At 44.8% G+C, this 15,589-nt stretch overlaps 1 protein-coding gene across 1 annotated transcript in view; it reads left to right on the top strand.

The window, feature by feature from the left end:
* The first annotated feature begins 591 nt into the window (after nucleotides 1-591).
* Nucleotides 592-15,589, top strand: part of LOC306942166 (uncharacterized protein) — a 129,017-nt gene continuing 114,019 nt past the window's right edge. The window contains exons 1-2 of the mRNA XM_079527915.1: nucleotides 592-702; nucleotides 2,457-2,601. Coding sequence (XP_079384041.1) covers nucleotides 604-702; nucleotides 2,457-2,601 — 244 coding nt within the window. The 5' untranslated portion in view covers nucleotides 592-603. The remainder of the gene's footprint in view (nucleotides 703-2,456; nucleotides 2,602-15,589) is intronic.

Below are 15,589 nucleotides of genomic sequence, written 5' to 3'. Positions count from 1 at the left end.
AACTTGTAATATAATACATTACTTAACAAAAAAAATGTAATATATTCTAAAAATCTTTCTGTATTACTGCATTACTTTCTGTATTACTTTCTGTCTGTCTGTCTCGTTGCCCGTGGCTCTGTCTTGTGACATTATGTGACAACTGCAGAAGTTAAAGAATTACGTATTTCCGCTCCCCACTAATAGTTCTCAGGTCTGGTGTTTGTCCTCCTTTTTTTCTCAGTCGTGTTTTCAAATGGATTTGGCTAGGCGGCCGTTTGGCCTCGCCTTATTGTAGATACGCCACTGGTCTACGTAATGTATAATTTATAATTATACTAAATATTTAATTGTTCGATTTGAGCATTTAAAAAAAGTAATATGTAATAGTAATATTAATATATTACTCTTGCTCAGACAGTAATATGTAATACAATATATTACTTGACAAATTAAGGTAATAAGTAATAAGAAATATATTCCAAATATAAAGTAATATACCCAACACTGATAGTGGTTAACTTTGAATCCACAGCTGTGCATCCAACAGACCATCTGAACACAATTGGTCATGAGGGAATCCAGTGGGGAGGTTGAAATGTGTAACTCCCCGGGTATACTCCTATGGGCTGGGGGGCTGCACCTGTCAGCAGGGAATGTTCAACGGGAGAAGTGGTGGGACGGAGGTGCTACATCCTCCCAGTGGGGGCTACTCCCTTTCAGGTGAGCCAGTATAGGCAGTGGCATAACGACTACATTGGGAAGAAAAGAAAGAAGCGAGAGAAGCCAGCACTCGGTAAGGTCCTTCCACTGATCTATTTGCCTCACTGGGACATACAATTAATGGATGTGTTTAGACTCTGTCAGTCTTCATCAGCTTTCCTAAATGTTGAACGTTGATGGAGATGACTACTATAGGTCGAAACGGGTCCGTTGTGTGTTCTGGAGAGACAAATAAAAAGGGCATTACTGAGTGATGGCTTCGCTTTTGCTTCATTGTACTCTTTGGCAGTGCAACCTACTGTAACGATTCTGCATTGTGGGAGTATTTGGGTATTTTGGTTTCTCCAAGAAAATAAAGGGGTAAAAAAAGTTTGGCTTTTTTTTTACGGAGAAGCTTGGGAACCTGTGTTGTATGAGATAACATTTTGGTAGAGTTCCTTTTGAGGGGAGCTGCACAGCCTCCATCCATGTCCCTGGCATTTGAAGTTGTTCTGGAAGGAGAGTGCATCCTTGACCTCCTCGACCACCTTGATTATTTTCAAAATGAGAAAATTACGTCCAGCATCGATCTCACATACAATAACTATCCCCATGCAGCATATATTACTGACCACTGACTCGGAGCAGATGAAGCTCTGTCTCCTCTCTCTCCTCCTCCTGCTCCAGTCTTCAGCAGATGAAGCTCTGTCTCCTCTCTCCTCTTCCTGCTCCAGTCTTCAGATGAAGCTCTGTCTCCTCTCTCCTCCTGCTCCAGTCTTCAGCTCACCTTACCTCAACTCTCCTCTCACGTACTGTACTTTCTCACGGTCCTTAAACCTAATTTATAGTCCGTGTGTACGACCGTGACACATGCCGGCGATTTTCAGTTCTCGTCTACATGCAACACCGTCATGCAATTATGGGGTATAACCCTGGCGTGTGAACTGACCTGGCCGCCCGTCGCGACCCTGCTCTCCAGATGACACGGGCAACCTGGGAACACATTCTCTCCTGGTCCAGCGCCCGGCTGGGCTGACCCAGGCAGCCAATGATACAGCACACAAAACTATATTCAGCCATCTTTATTTATTCTTTTATAATTTTTATCCCACGATTTTGTAACCCATTTTTTCACCCCTGTGTCAATTATCTAATGTGATCCTGGGCTCTACACACCCTCCGCCAACCTAGTCCCCATATATGGGGGACATGGGGAGAGCAACGGACTTGAACTCATGCTTCCTTCATGCCTGAGTGTCCAAGTTGCTCCTTTACACCTGACAGGGGGGAGTTTCCCTGGTTGGACATAGCGCGTGGAAGGAACACGTTATTCCAACCAGTTCCTTTCCCCTCCATCAGTCAGCCATCTTTATTACCCGACTTCTCCCACAGTGGGAGAGTCATATTTTATTACATTTCACAGTGTTCGTTTGTGTTACAAATCCAGAGGGAGTCTCAATTAAAAATGTAGCTCTCATTCATTCTACTGGTATAAGATTTCACAAATCTTGGTCACTAATCTACCTATATGAGGTACAAAAACAGACTAACGTTGTAAACCTATTGAGGCCTATTTTACTCTTCGTTGTACGATCATGCCTTGCAGCGGAAATATTGATCTAGGTATTTTTGCTTATATTGAATGACATACACAAAGAGGGATCTGGCATCTCTATTTTGGTCCTTGGTGAAACGGTATCTAATTCAGTAAGTCAATCACTGCACGAATAACTGTAGTGGTACAGTAACTACATTTCCTTTGTGTGCTTTCCTAGGTGCACATAGAGCAGCCGGCCATCAACTGCCTCCAGTACACGCCCGCCGCCGAAAGAGCATTACAGTGCTGCTCTCGTGAGAGTTACTCGGCACATGTGGATAATATCCCTTTTGGAAAGGATAAAACGCCACACAAGAAAATAGGTGAGTGCTTGAAAATGTAAGACTCCACTTCCTACGTCTTCTTGCGCTATACCTACACTGGTGCACATTTCAACAATGTGGGCTATTTGCATTTTCTTTTCTTTTGTGTTTTTTTGTGTGGCTTTCGCCTTTATTTTATATTTTTTATGGAGGGACAGACAGTAGGCTGACAGGAAATGGGGAGAGAGATGGGGGGGTGACATGCAGTAAAGGCCGTCGGGATCGGCTGCCAGACTGGATTACCAGCCAAGGTGCCTGGACCACTGAGCCATGGCCCAGGCATGTGGTGTAGTTTTTAATTGTGATAATGGATCATCCTGGGTCTGAAATAAAAATGTATTTGGATCACTTTGGGGACAGCCAAAAAGGCATGGGGTCATCTAATAGTTGTATATGACACAAAGCAATTCTTCCACTATAGCAAGACTGAAGAAATGTTTTGAATTTACATTTTAAGATGTCGGCTGAAGCTGAAGTTGTTGTGTGTTCACATATCATTGTTGGGGTTGTTTAAGATGCATATCACTGCTACTCAGCGAATGCTGCTACACCAATTACAGCTCTGCTCATTCTGCTAAGCCCACATGAAGAAGCATAAAGCTAAAGCATACTGTATAGCTACTGTAACATAGTTACAGATTGCACGGGGAAGCCATGCCATTCCAAGAAGGGGGTGTATTCAATTTGCTGCCCGAATCCCATTGGCAGAACAAGAGGGTGTGTCAATTGAACATTTATAATGAATGTGGTCATAAACATTGTTTTTCCATTCCATATAAATGTTCAATTCACACCCTCTTGTTCTGCCAATGGGATTCGGGCAGCAATTGAGTACACCCCCTCTTCCTTAGACAGCGGTATGGCTTCCCTGTGCAACCAACGTATGCACTCCAAGATGACCATCTTGTTCACTGTCTTTCCTCTTGTTACTTTGCTTGAGAGCATAATTTTGTCGTATCCATGTTTACGCTGCCAGATAATGGGAAAACCACATAATGCACGACATGGACCAGCCAAAGAAAAGGCAATATTAAAAGGTCAGCTTGAATATGTTACCTGTTGCCCAGGGCCCCAGTCCTTTGTACTCTGGCGTGTGAGTACATCTCTGGTCTGGTTGTGGCTTGACACACTGTTTGACCACAGCTCTGTTCTGATTTCAGCGGGACTAATAGATAGTCTAGTAGCCAAAAAGTGAACCCGGACATGTTGAGTACACCAACGTTTTATGTTAGAAATGTTGAGTATGGGTCCCATACTCAACATTTATAACATAAAACTTTGGTGTACTCGACATGTCCGGGTTCACAATGGGGCTCTATGGGCTGGCTACTAGACTAAGATGCTTTCCCGGTTTTAATGGATTCAAAACTATTTCCAATTACAGACTTAGACTTGGTTTTGATGCAGCAGTTGGTTTTCATGCTTCCTAAATTAATTGAATGGGAATTTAATTCATAATCAATAAAGACGGAAAGCACCTGGGCTTGGTCATTAACTTCCAAGTCATTCATTAGTTTTGAATTCCCCTCGTAAAGGAGAATGAGAATGTTGGAATTGCCAAATAATCAAACTGATTATTATGACCACATGTACCACTGGCCAAACCTTTATTTATTCTTTGTCTGTATTTCTGCAGAGAGACGGGGAAAGGTGGGAGAGGGGTGGGTTTGACATGCAGCAAAAAGCCTTCCTTGGGTTGGATTCAAGCTGCGGGAAGGACTATAGCTTTATTCATGTGGTATGCTCTCTTACCAGTGAACCACCAGGGTGCCCAACTTGCCAAACCTTTTAGGAGGACTGCTAAAACAGTATGTAAAACCAATTAATGTTAGTTTCAAACTATAACCAAAAAGTTACACTTGTATTGCATACCTTCCAGCAAATCAGAAACAAGAATTCACGCATTGCTATAATGAAACATACATTCTTAAAGTCTTAGATTTTTATTTATTTATTTAACAAACAATAAACACACACACACACCAAGCTAAGTACCCCTTGCACTCAAACACCTAAGATTACATACCTATTCATTACTTACTCTCTAAGCATTATTAAACCCATTTACCGCTACCATTATTTAATCCCTCCGTCGCGTCCTGCCAGGGTTTTATCGCGCGTGACACTTACTTTGAAGAGCCAAATATCCGTAATCGCATTTTACTATGAAACCATTCCGTGTGTGTTGACGAAGCTGGTGCTTGTTCTCTCGGTCGGTGGTGGAAAAAGTGGACCGCGAGTATCACAGCGCCTGCTACAGGCCGTTGAAAACGCTTGTCTGGGACAAAGCGACCCCTGCAATGTCGCTTCTGTGAGATAAAGCCGTCTGAAAACAGAGCCGGCAATGTAAGTGGATGCGCGCGCATTTTCAAAATGGCCGCGCCCATTGGGTCAGAAGCATAACAAAGCTAACGGACGGTAGATTTCGATACGATCGTATTAAAACATGCATTAATGAATACATCGCTGTTAAAACGGCTTTTCCGTTTGTGGTTAGGCTACAAGATTCTACGTGTTAATATTCCTATGTTCCTGGCGGGCAAACGATTAAGGTGGCCTTACACTAGCCGATTTTTTTCAATATGAAATCTGATAGCACCACACACTACAGGATAATCGGAGCGGGGCAGAGCAAATATCAAACATTCTTGATGTTGATCGGGCCGATCGCGCTTTGAGCGGCCCCGAGCAGATCGATTGAGTCGGGCACCCCCCGAGCGTCAAAAACTTACACTACCTTTTGGCCACCTTTAGAGCGAGGTAATGCCTGAGGCCTTAATTAAGATGTGTAAGACGTCCGTTGACGAACACCATCAGACATCAAAAACCAAAATGAGTAGACGAGAGAGGACAGACGTGAGGACATACGCATGTACAGTAGAGTAACAGAATGACTCAGTCACATGATGACTCCGGATAAGGCTTTGTGTTGTCATGTTTGACTTTTAATGATATGTTGCAGTGGGCGGTTTTTGTCTTGTGGACAAGTCCAACACAGTTCGTCATCGCTGTGCATCATTACCGAATAGGAAATGGTTTCTCTTCCGAGAAAAAAAAAAAAAAAAGTACACAACAACCACGACAACAAGCTTGGCAAGAACATAAGGGCAACAGCTTGACTTTGTTAAACGCATAACGACAGCGAGACAGCAAAATAGTAATCCTGACACTTAACACTTAATTGCACAGGAAGCGCGGACAAGTTCCGATGGCTCACAATTAATCCATTTTGGGCGGGAACCCCTTTTGGTGTTAGCATTATGTTATGCTTTAGCTATTGAAAAATAGCAGATCTACAAGCTCATAGCTTTAGGATTTAGAAGATTTTTTTTTTAATTTTGAGGTCAGGCCTAAATGGATTAAACGTTGCTTGCCACTGTGGTCGGCTCTGGCAGTTGCGGGTTATGCGAGTAGCTTTTCTGTGATGCCATTTTGAACAGCAGCTGTGACCCCGAACTGCTCGCGTGCGTCACGGCACGCAGCAGCAGACGTGGATCACACTAATTCCACAAGGAGGACACCCATCTTTGTCTCGATGCACTTACAGCCGATGACTTCACCCTATCGCTCGTTGCCATGGCTATACGTTTGTATCTGATGATAAACCGTGCAGTGCGTGAGGGTCGAAAGTGTTTATGATTTATTAAGACCGATAAACGTGGAGTACGTGTGTGCCGGCTAAGTAAGCTTACATAATAATGGTCACACTTAAGGCTCAGCTTCATTTTCCGTTAATAAATCACCGCAATCTGGACTAGACCACTGAAATGGGGAGTCCAAACTGTCTGTTTGATATCCGCTTAGGAAAGAACTCCCTACGAATGGAATATCCTCTCGATATCCAGACAACACAGTAGTACTAAAAGCTGTGGCAGATTTGCAAGCTTAGAGGGCCATGATGTGAAATAGGAAAATGTTTCGGAATTACGCCTCAGCCTTAACTTGCCCTCGCCACTTATGAGGAAAGAGAGCGACGGACCGTTGAGAGGAGGGAGAGTCAATTATGTGACAATGATGTCATAGAACTACTGGTTCTGATGAAGTCCATATGTCGTCGGGGGTTCCCTTGCCGTGCACTCACCCCCGTGCCCTTCACATCAGGAACACTGGACTCTGTGACAGCGTGACATGAGACGAAGATCAGCTGTCTGCAGTTATGGCACCGCTCAACCGAAGACAGCTGATCCCTGTAAACAACCGGACATGTACTGTGTAAATCATACATGAGCAATAATCCAGTTTAGATTTGACATTCTATGCTATGTATTGTGAAATTACGGCAAGACACCACTTTGGGTTCGAGGGGACAATACATTGCAGTGATTCAATGCGATTCACTGTCTGTTCATGGCAGATAACCCATAAATTGCCGTCTTGCATAATGTATTCCCCGAAGAGAACACATCCGCAATCTGTGCATTTAGGCACTGGAAGAGTTCCTTGGCTTTTTGTTTTATTAATCACCCATCCATCTTCATCCGAGTCAGGTCACCAAGGTAACGGTTCCAACAAAGAGTCCCAGACTTCCCTTTCCCGGACCACATAACTACCTCTAAATTGGGGTTTCCCGTGGCGTTCCAGGGCCAGGATGGAGATGATATAATCCCCCCCCCCCATCTGGAGCAGCAGCTCTGCTCCGACTCTCTCCTGAGTCCTGGTTGACTGAGCTTCTTACCCCATCGCTAACGGAGATGCTACCCACCCTCTGAGAAAACTCATTGCAGCTCATTTCATAGTTTTAGTCATCTGAAATATCAATCTACTTGATTTAGTCGACTAAGATGTATGATAAGTGTGATAACGTCATGATGCCTGATATAAATAGCAGATCTACAAGCACATTAGTCGTGCTGTGAGCTTGTAGATTGGCTATTTTCCGAGCACGACACCCACACACAACCAAGCATAACATACAGTACATGTATTATCTGGCTCTCTTCTCCACTAGTCCTTCTCCTTTTTAAATGACCCCCTCCCCCTCCCATGGGTTAATGTGGTTAAGTCATTTGATTATTTCCCCCTACCAAAGAGCTCCTTCAGTTCCATCCATCTTTCATGTCACTGAATGATATATACAGTGTATCCAGCCAGCGCTCCCCATTTCCCTCTTTCAAAATGTACTTAACTTTAGTTTAGCCATAGTTTGTTTGGATTGCACACAGCCCACAAATCATACAACATATGTTGGTGTAAAAACAACCCGGGATAAAGTACAATAAAGTCCGGGACTTATTTGCATTGTGGTCCCTCTCACAAACAAACACAAGGTGACAATCCACATACTGTACGTCATGCTGTCCTGACTGACGTGGGTGGCATGGTAACGCACGCACGCACGCACGCACGCACGCACGCACGCACGCGATGAAGAACAACTCCTATGTTTTACTAAAAGTACCAGTAAGAGGCCCTGAGGGCGAGGTCGTGCTGAAAAAAACAGAGCTTCTTAATATGGCACAGTTGAGAAGCAGGAGTTAAATATGAATCTGGTGTCAGTGAGGTCAGAGGTAGATTGGTTGCTGGCCGGCTCCATATATGCAGATCTAGGTGATGATAGTCAGGTGATGATAGTCACCCTGTATGGCTATCCAGGGTTTGATGAGGTCAGTGTTGTGATCTTCATATATGGAGATCCAGGTGATGATAGTCGGCTCCACATTAATATTGATGACATCAATGATCTCCATATATGGGCATAAAAGGGATTGTATTAGGATGGGTGCCCTAACAGGGCATCGTCTGGGAATGCCCATATATGGATATATTTATTTTTTTTAATTGACGTTTTCGTGCTGGTAAGCCATAAAATGTGTGCTAATTAGTAAGGCCAGGCGGGGCCTCAGGCTTTAATTTTCGGGCCTGTTGAGAACTTTAGTTTTTGCCGGGCGATTGGCACATATATGGAAGAGATGTAAGGGTGGCAGCGGGGGCTGTGTCTTGAGCTTACAGAGTTTGATGAGGTCAGATGAGGTCAGATGAGGTCAGATCAACATGTGGAATGAATTCTGTAAGATCTAAGGGTGGCAGCGGGGGCAGTGTCTTGAGTTTACAGAGTTTGATGAGTTCAGATCAACATGAGGAATGAATTCTGTATTGGCCATACTGTATATGTGAGTGTGTCACGAGGCGTGACTGACGGACGAGCTGACTGACAGGTTTAAGCGTGACTGACAGGTTTTGCAGGTTTTCATAGTAAACTGCGACCTACAGTCGCAATCAATACTGCAATGTATAGTCTATAGTATAGTACAGTATGTAGGCCTAACGCCTAAGTAGAAGTTACCTGTATTCAAAATGTACAAAGTACAAAAGTATACCAACAGTAAAAGTAGTCACTTTGCAGAATGTCCCATTGCACAAGTTAAAAATACAAATATTTTGAAAATGGCAGATCTACAAGCTCACATGGCGATGCATTGTGAGCTTGTACAAAAATGTATATACTGTATAGGGCTGTATAAGTAGTTATGTTCAGATAACGCTTCACAATTCGCCAATTGGGAGGCGACCAATCTTGGGCGCTGAAGTATATTTCATACACTCACATTTGACTTTATTACAGGAGAATGGGTCCTGTGTGAGTTAATGTATGTTTTGTCATGAGAATCAAAATCTACAAAATAACTAAAGTGTTCATGTAACTGTGGTGGAGTAAGAGTAAAAGTACCGTATTTAAAATTGTAAATACTTAAGAAAGTTAAAGAAATACCTCAAAATGTAAGTTAAGTACATGTACTTTATAGTTACTTTACACTTACAGTACACCCCCCCCCCCCCCCCCCCCCCCCCCCCACACACACACACACACACACACACACAGCTCTCGTGGTTTTACAAGGCGGTCCATGCATGTTGTCGGGGACTCAAAGTAACAATTTCATGGCATGGAAGTGCAGGCTGCTGTGTTCCCAGACCTATAGCTCACAAACACTTATCTAATTTGTAATTTGCTGCACATTTACAAGCTCCAACTGAGGTGTAAGGTCACAATGGAAACATGGGTACATACCCTCTCTCTGTCTGACTCTCTCTCCTTCACACACACACACACACACACACACACACACACACACACACACACACACACACACACACACACACACACACACACACACACACACACACACACACACACACACACACACAGAGAGAGACAGAGAGAGCACTTCACTGAAGTCGGTGGGAGGTTGAGTAATGAGGTTAAAAGAATATCCAATCCTTTAATATACTTTTAGTGAAGACGGCTTGGGCTGAAACTGGCATCCAAGTACTTTGTACCCTGCTAGTGCTGCTAAATATATGGTTACATCATGTCATGTGACATTATACTAAACAGCACTGTTTTGGGTAAACACCCACTCACTCCTGCACACTTTACACTTTCATCAGTGACTCTTGCTCTCTATCTGATCTCACTCTCTCTCTCTTTCTCACCCGCCAACACACGCACGCATGCACGCACGCACGCGCACACAGTTGGTGGGAGGTAAAACATATATATCCAAGGCTAGCCCTCTAGTCTTATCTTCTCTTACACTCTTGTTCTTCCCTCCAGGCTTTCTGCCCTTTCTGGGAAGTGACCGTTTTATCGTTAAACACACAGCACCTCTCTCTCTCTCTCTCTCTCTCTCTCTCTCTCTCTCTGGGCTAAACAACACTGCATTCCACACATAGCAGTAAATCAGATGCCCCTTCCCGTCAGATGTGAGATACATCACAAAATGAACATCTGCACAAGAAGGAGCACATATCTCTGCCAGGATGGGTTGAGGGACCCAAGGAAGCGGCAGGGGGAAATATGGTTTCTATCAGAGTAGAGTCGCTGCTTCTTCGCTTGGAAAGGAGCCAGCTTAGGTGGCTCAGGCATCTGGTTAGGATGCCTCTCGAGCGTCTCCCTAGGGAGGTGCATGTCCCGCTGGAAGGAGATCCCGGGGCAGACCAAGGATGAGTTGGAGGGTTTATATCTCCCATCAGCATGCCACTCCAAGTTCGTTGATTGGATGTTGCATTCATGACACACCGTATGCAGTTTTCTCTCAAAAATAGCCCCCCTACACACACACACAAACACACACACACACACACACACACACACACACACACACACACACACACACACACACAGCCAATTAGAGGCAAACCACAGGTATGGAATCAAAAATCTGTTTTACACTCATTGTCAAATGACTCACACGATCGTTTATATCTAAACTGTCATATTTGTCAAGTTTGTGGCACCCACTGTGGGTCTGAGAGAAATTGTTTCTGCATTGTTAAGAGGCCCCTCAATTTGTGATAAGAAGTTGGGGTCTAAAGTGTGTTTTTAAATAAAATCTAGTTGAAATGGGCGGTGTATAAATTGGGAGGCGCGTCATGATTATCCAACCTATGGTTCAGGAGTTAACAGACCAAAACGTAAAGCGGGTTGGTATAGCGTCACCTTGTAGCCAATACTAGAATGACACAAAAAGTTTGAGACTAATGAGTCCAGCGGTTTGTGATATTATAGCTCCTGAATATCTCTCTCTCTCACACACACACACACACACACACACACACACACACACACACACACACACCGGGGCAAAAACTAAATCTCCGTCCCCGGCCTTTGGCCTGGCAGAGATAATAGGTTTCAAAGCTTTGATGCATCGCAGCAGCAATCGCAATAACGAACGCGTTTGGCCTCTTCTGGACTTCGTCAGCATTTTGAGGCTGACAAAGTCCAGAAGGGCCGAAACGCCTTCATTATTGTGATTGCTGCTGCGATGCATCAAAGCTTTGAAGCGTATTTCGTGAGTGCGGATGTTCCCATTGTGATTATGTATGTTTAAGAACCTTCAACTGGCATCGTCCTAAGTAGCTCAGTGAGCGTGCCAGTCCTGTGGACCGCTTGAGGTGAGAATAGATGGACACGTTTGGAAGGTTACGTGAGGATGTTTCATACTCGTACATGAAACTCCTTTTAAGTTCAGGTTATAGCGGTGTAGTTCAGACACTGTTTACTTTGGCATCGGACGATGCCACAGTTCAATGACCACAGTTTCCTGCTGCTTTATCTCAACACTTTATCTAACCCACGCTGGCACTCACCTACGAGGTTCTGTTCTGTATGTGTTCTCTGTGTAATGTCAAGCATGTTTGCTTTAACCTAATGCATGCTAAAAGGTGGAGCCATTAATTAATCTATATATTAAGAACAATACGACAAGTCTGTTTGTCTGTAGTTTACGCATGCCTACACACCAGGTCAAATTTTCAGATTTTTCAATTTTCTTTTTTGAAATGTTTTATACTTGATATTTAACTTTCGGGCAAGGTGGCATAAGTACGGATGCGTCCTGAGCGTCTCCCTAGGGAGGTCCCTCGGTCCTTGGTGCACGTCTCACTGGGAGGTGAACCCCTGGCAGACCAAGGATCAGTTGGGGGGATTATATCTCCAAACTGGCCTTGAAACGCTTTGGGATCCCCCAGGACACAACCCGATTCCAGATGTGCCTATATTTCACCCGTGCAAATGGAAGAGTTAATTAACCACCTATAGGTTCTCGTTGTAAATGGTGCATTTATATAGCGCCTTTATCCAAGTTGCTTTACAATGATTGTGCATTACATTCACACACCGATGGTGGAGGAAACCATGCAAGGCACCAACCTGCTCATCGGGAGCAATTTGGGGTTCCCCGTCTTGCTCAAGGACACTTCAACAACTGACTCTCAGGGAGCCCGGGATCGAACTGCGAACCTTCCAGTTCCCAAATGGCCACTCTACCCCCAGAGCCACTGCCTCCCCGTTGTAAGACAAATGTCCGTTGTGAGCTTGAAGATCTGGATTCAGAGGATGCACTGCAGTGAGAAAGAGGTGGACTGTGTGGATACAAGTATAAGTATAAGTATAGGACTTATGAACAAGCAGGCCCCATCTCAGTTCCGTGCATAAAGTGTGATGTGATGCCTCTTGGAACTATGACTGGTGATCTGTCTGTTTCCATATGTTTTATGTATATCCTGATGACTGCTGTGCACACAACAAATTTCCGAAAGGACAAATAAAGTATCTATCTATCTATCTATCTACAGATGCACTGCACCGAGTAGGAGGTGACCTCAGAAACTCTAGTAGTCCCCGTGGCGTTCCAGGAAAAAGGGGAACTCGTCTCAGAGCAGTTGCGCTATTTGACTCAAAGCCACAGAGACTCCCCTCCCTTCCCCTCGGGGCCCCCCTCCCCCCACCAGCACCCCCAGACCTCTTCCCAGCCTCCCGGCCTCCAGTCCCAACCCCTGCGCTCAGTCGCTCCACCACTTGCATCCCTCCTTGTCCTCCCCGTTTGTCTCCATCGCACCGGTGCCCCGCCAACCCGTCCCTCCGTCACAGTGCACGCTCGGCTCCACATGCAGCAGCCTAGGGTACAAACGGCTGGTTCTTATCTGGGATAATAGCCACCCCAACTGGGCCTTGGCACTAATGAATCATTTCCTCTCAGCATACGGTGAGAAAATCACTTTCAGAGTTTGGAGTTAAGGGACTGATGCAGCGTGAAGATCTCTCTCCTCTCTTCTCCTTGCCTTCCTGCCTCTGCGGATGAGCCAAGCTTAAATGGATTGCACAGTTTTGTATACTGTGTGTGCACGTGCTCTCACGCACATATACACACACAGAAAGAGAGAGAAAAGCTAATGTGTGCTTTTAGCTGTATTTTGTATCTTACCATAAGCTACTTAGGCTGAATAGGCTCCATAAAGCCACAAACTTGATTAAAATAGTTTTAGCCAAATGAGCAGATGGATGTCAGATGTTCTGCCCTCTCTCTCTCCCCTTCTTCCTCTTCCTCTTCCTCTCGCTCATTCACTGCCCTCCCTTTACACGCAAACGACTTAAGCGCGTATTGTTTGGAAACGCACTCACTGTGCACTTGCATAATGTTCATGCACATACACATGTGCACTGCACACAAACATTTTCCTGAGAACATTTGCAAATTATTCACCTTGCCTGCCTTGCTACACACACACACACACACACACACACACGCGCACACACGCACACATTAGAGAGCCTGCTCTCTGTCACGTACCATCTCCCTCTCGGTCAGGACCTCCCTGCCGTTCAAGCTGTGTGACTTGGCAGTGCACACCGCTGCACTGGACACAGAAGCTGTGTGTGTGTGTGTGTGTGTGTGTGTGTGTGTGTGTGTGTGTGTGTGTGTGTGTGTGTGTGTGTGTGTGTGTGTGTGTGTGTGTGTGTGTGTGTGTGTGTGTGTGTGTGTGTGTGTGTGTGTGTGTGTGTGTGTGTGTGTGTGTGTGTGTGTGTGTGTGTGTGTGTGTGTGTTGGAGCAGGGAAGAAACAGGTTCCACAGCTGTCATTCTTAACCCTTTTAATTTCAAGGACCCCCACTTTGAAATGCATTAGGCCATTCGATACCACAATCTACACTGTTAATTCCTCTGTGTTAAATTGACTTGGAGAGTTACCCCCAGGGGACTCCCCCAGAACCCCTTCAAGTGACCCCTGGGTGTACCCGGGCCAGTATTGTACTATGTGCAGTGCACACATTGTAAATGTGTATGTTTGTATTCTACGGTCTATTGCACAGGCGGCTCCTCCTTATCGCTGTGGATCCAGATTCCAGACCCTAAATAAATCCCTCTCTTAAGAGAAACAATTGCTACAAGTCTCAGCTTCCCCCTCGGCTTCTCAGCAGTGGCGGAAGAAGTAGGAAGTAAAAGTCCTGTATTCGCGGCGCCGATGACCTCGTGGTTAAGGCGCTTACCACAAATATAACCAGGCTACCACAAATAGCCCCACAATAGGCCCTAATGCAGTCGGACGGCGAGATTTGTATTCATATTCTAAATCTGCAAACTAATTACTAGCTAAAGCTGTCAAATAATTGCAGTAGAGCAACAAGTACAATATCTAAGTAAGTATGGTCAGAGAGGCTTATTATTATTGTCTGTATCAGCCGAGAAGGCCCCTGGGAGATTGATTGCTGACTGAGGGAAACACCTGCCATCAATTCCCAGTACCTACCACATGCCTTGCCGATATAATCTATACGCTGAGTTGGTGGTCCAAAGGCGAGCGCTCCACCGACTGACGGACACAAATACAACATTTGAATAGAAGTGTATAGTATGAAAGACTGGAAATTCTCGGGTAAAGTAAAGGTTTATCGAAATTGTACAGTACTTGAGTACAAATACTTCTGCTTCTCAGACTTTCGTTGCTGTGCCATAACGGCCCCCGTCTCGCCTCGTCCCCCTCCATTTATATACTTCATGTGAACTCCCCCGTGCCCAGCTAAGAATTGCCCTCCCCCCCGAAGGTTGTTTGTCTTGGCAGCCCGCCCAGACCACTGCGCCCTCTGTCCCGTAGCCACCAGGGTCACTTGGGAAGACTTGTGTTTTCCTTCATGCATGTTCTCCAACAACATTCGGCTCCCCCGCTTCCTCCCTCTCGTGACATGGAGGGTTTTGGCGGCTGGGCGGGACAAGCGGAGACGGTTGAGAGAAAGAACACAGCAGATCGGAGAGCTTCATCCGTTTCCTCCCAACACTTTATCTCAAAGCGACGATGTCATGAGTTACTACAGAAGACTGCGTAATTTAAGAGTCCATGCCGTCTGCCTCCGACTCGGGAGTGCAGCTTTAGTTTTCTTTTATCCACATTAACCCTGGTGTCCCTGATTTGGGCAAACTTTCAAACTTCTACTACATTTTTCAAATATGTTTTCAGAAATAGTGAATATGAAATCTACAAGCTCACAGCGTGTCAGTAAATGAGTCAATGCGACACGTTGTGAGCTTGTAGATTGCTATTCTCACTACTTGCATATGAGTAGTATATTAGGAGTTCATAAGCAGTGTTGGGCAATATTACTTAGGAGAGTAATATGTTTACTTATTACTCCTTAGAAAAAGTAATAATATTACATTACTTATTACTTGGAATCAAGAGTAATATAGTTACATATTACTTTATATTACT

This window comes from Electrona antarctica (assembly GCF_951216825.1).
Source record: "Electrona antarctica genome assembly, chromosome: 18".
Taxonomy (NCBI): domain Eukaryota; kingdom Metazoa; phylum Chordata; class Actinopteri; order Myctophiformes; family Myctophidae; genus Electrona; species Electrona antarctica.
This window is presented reverse-complemented; position numbering and strand designations above follow the sequence as displayed.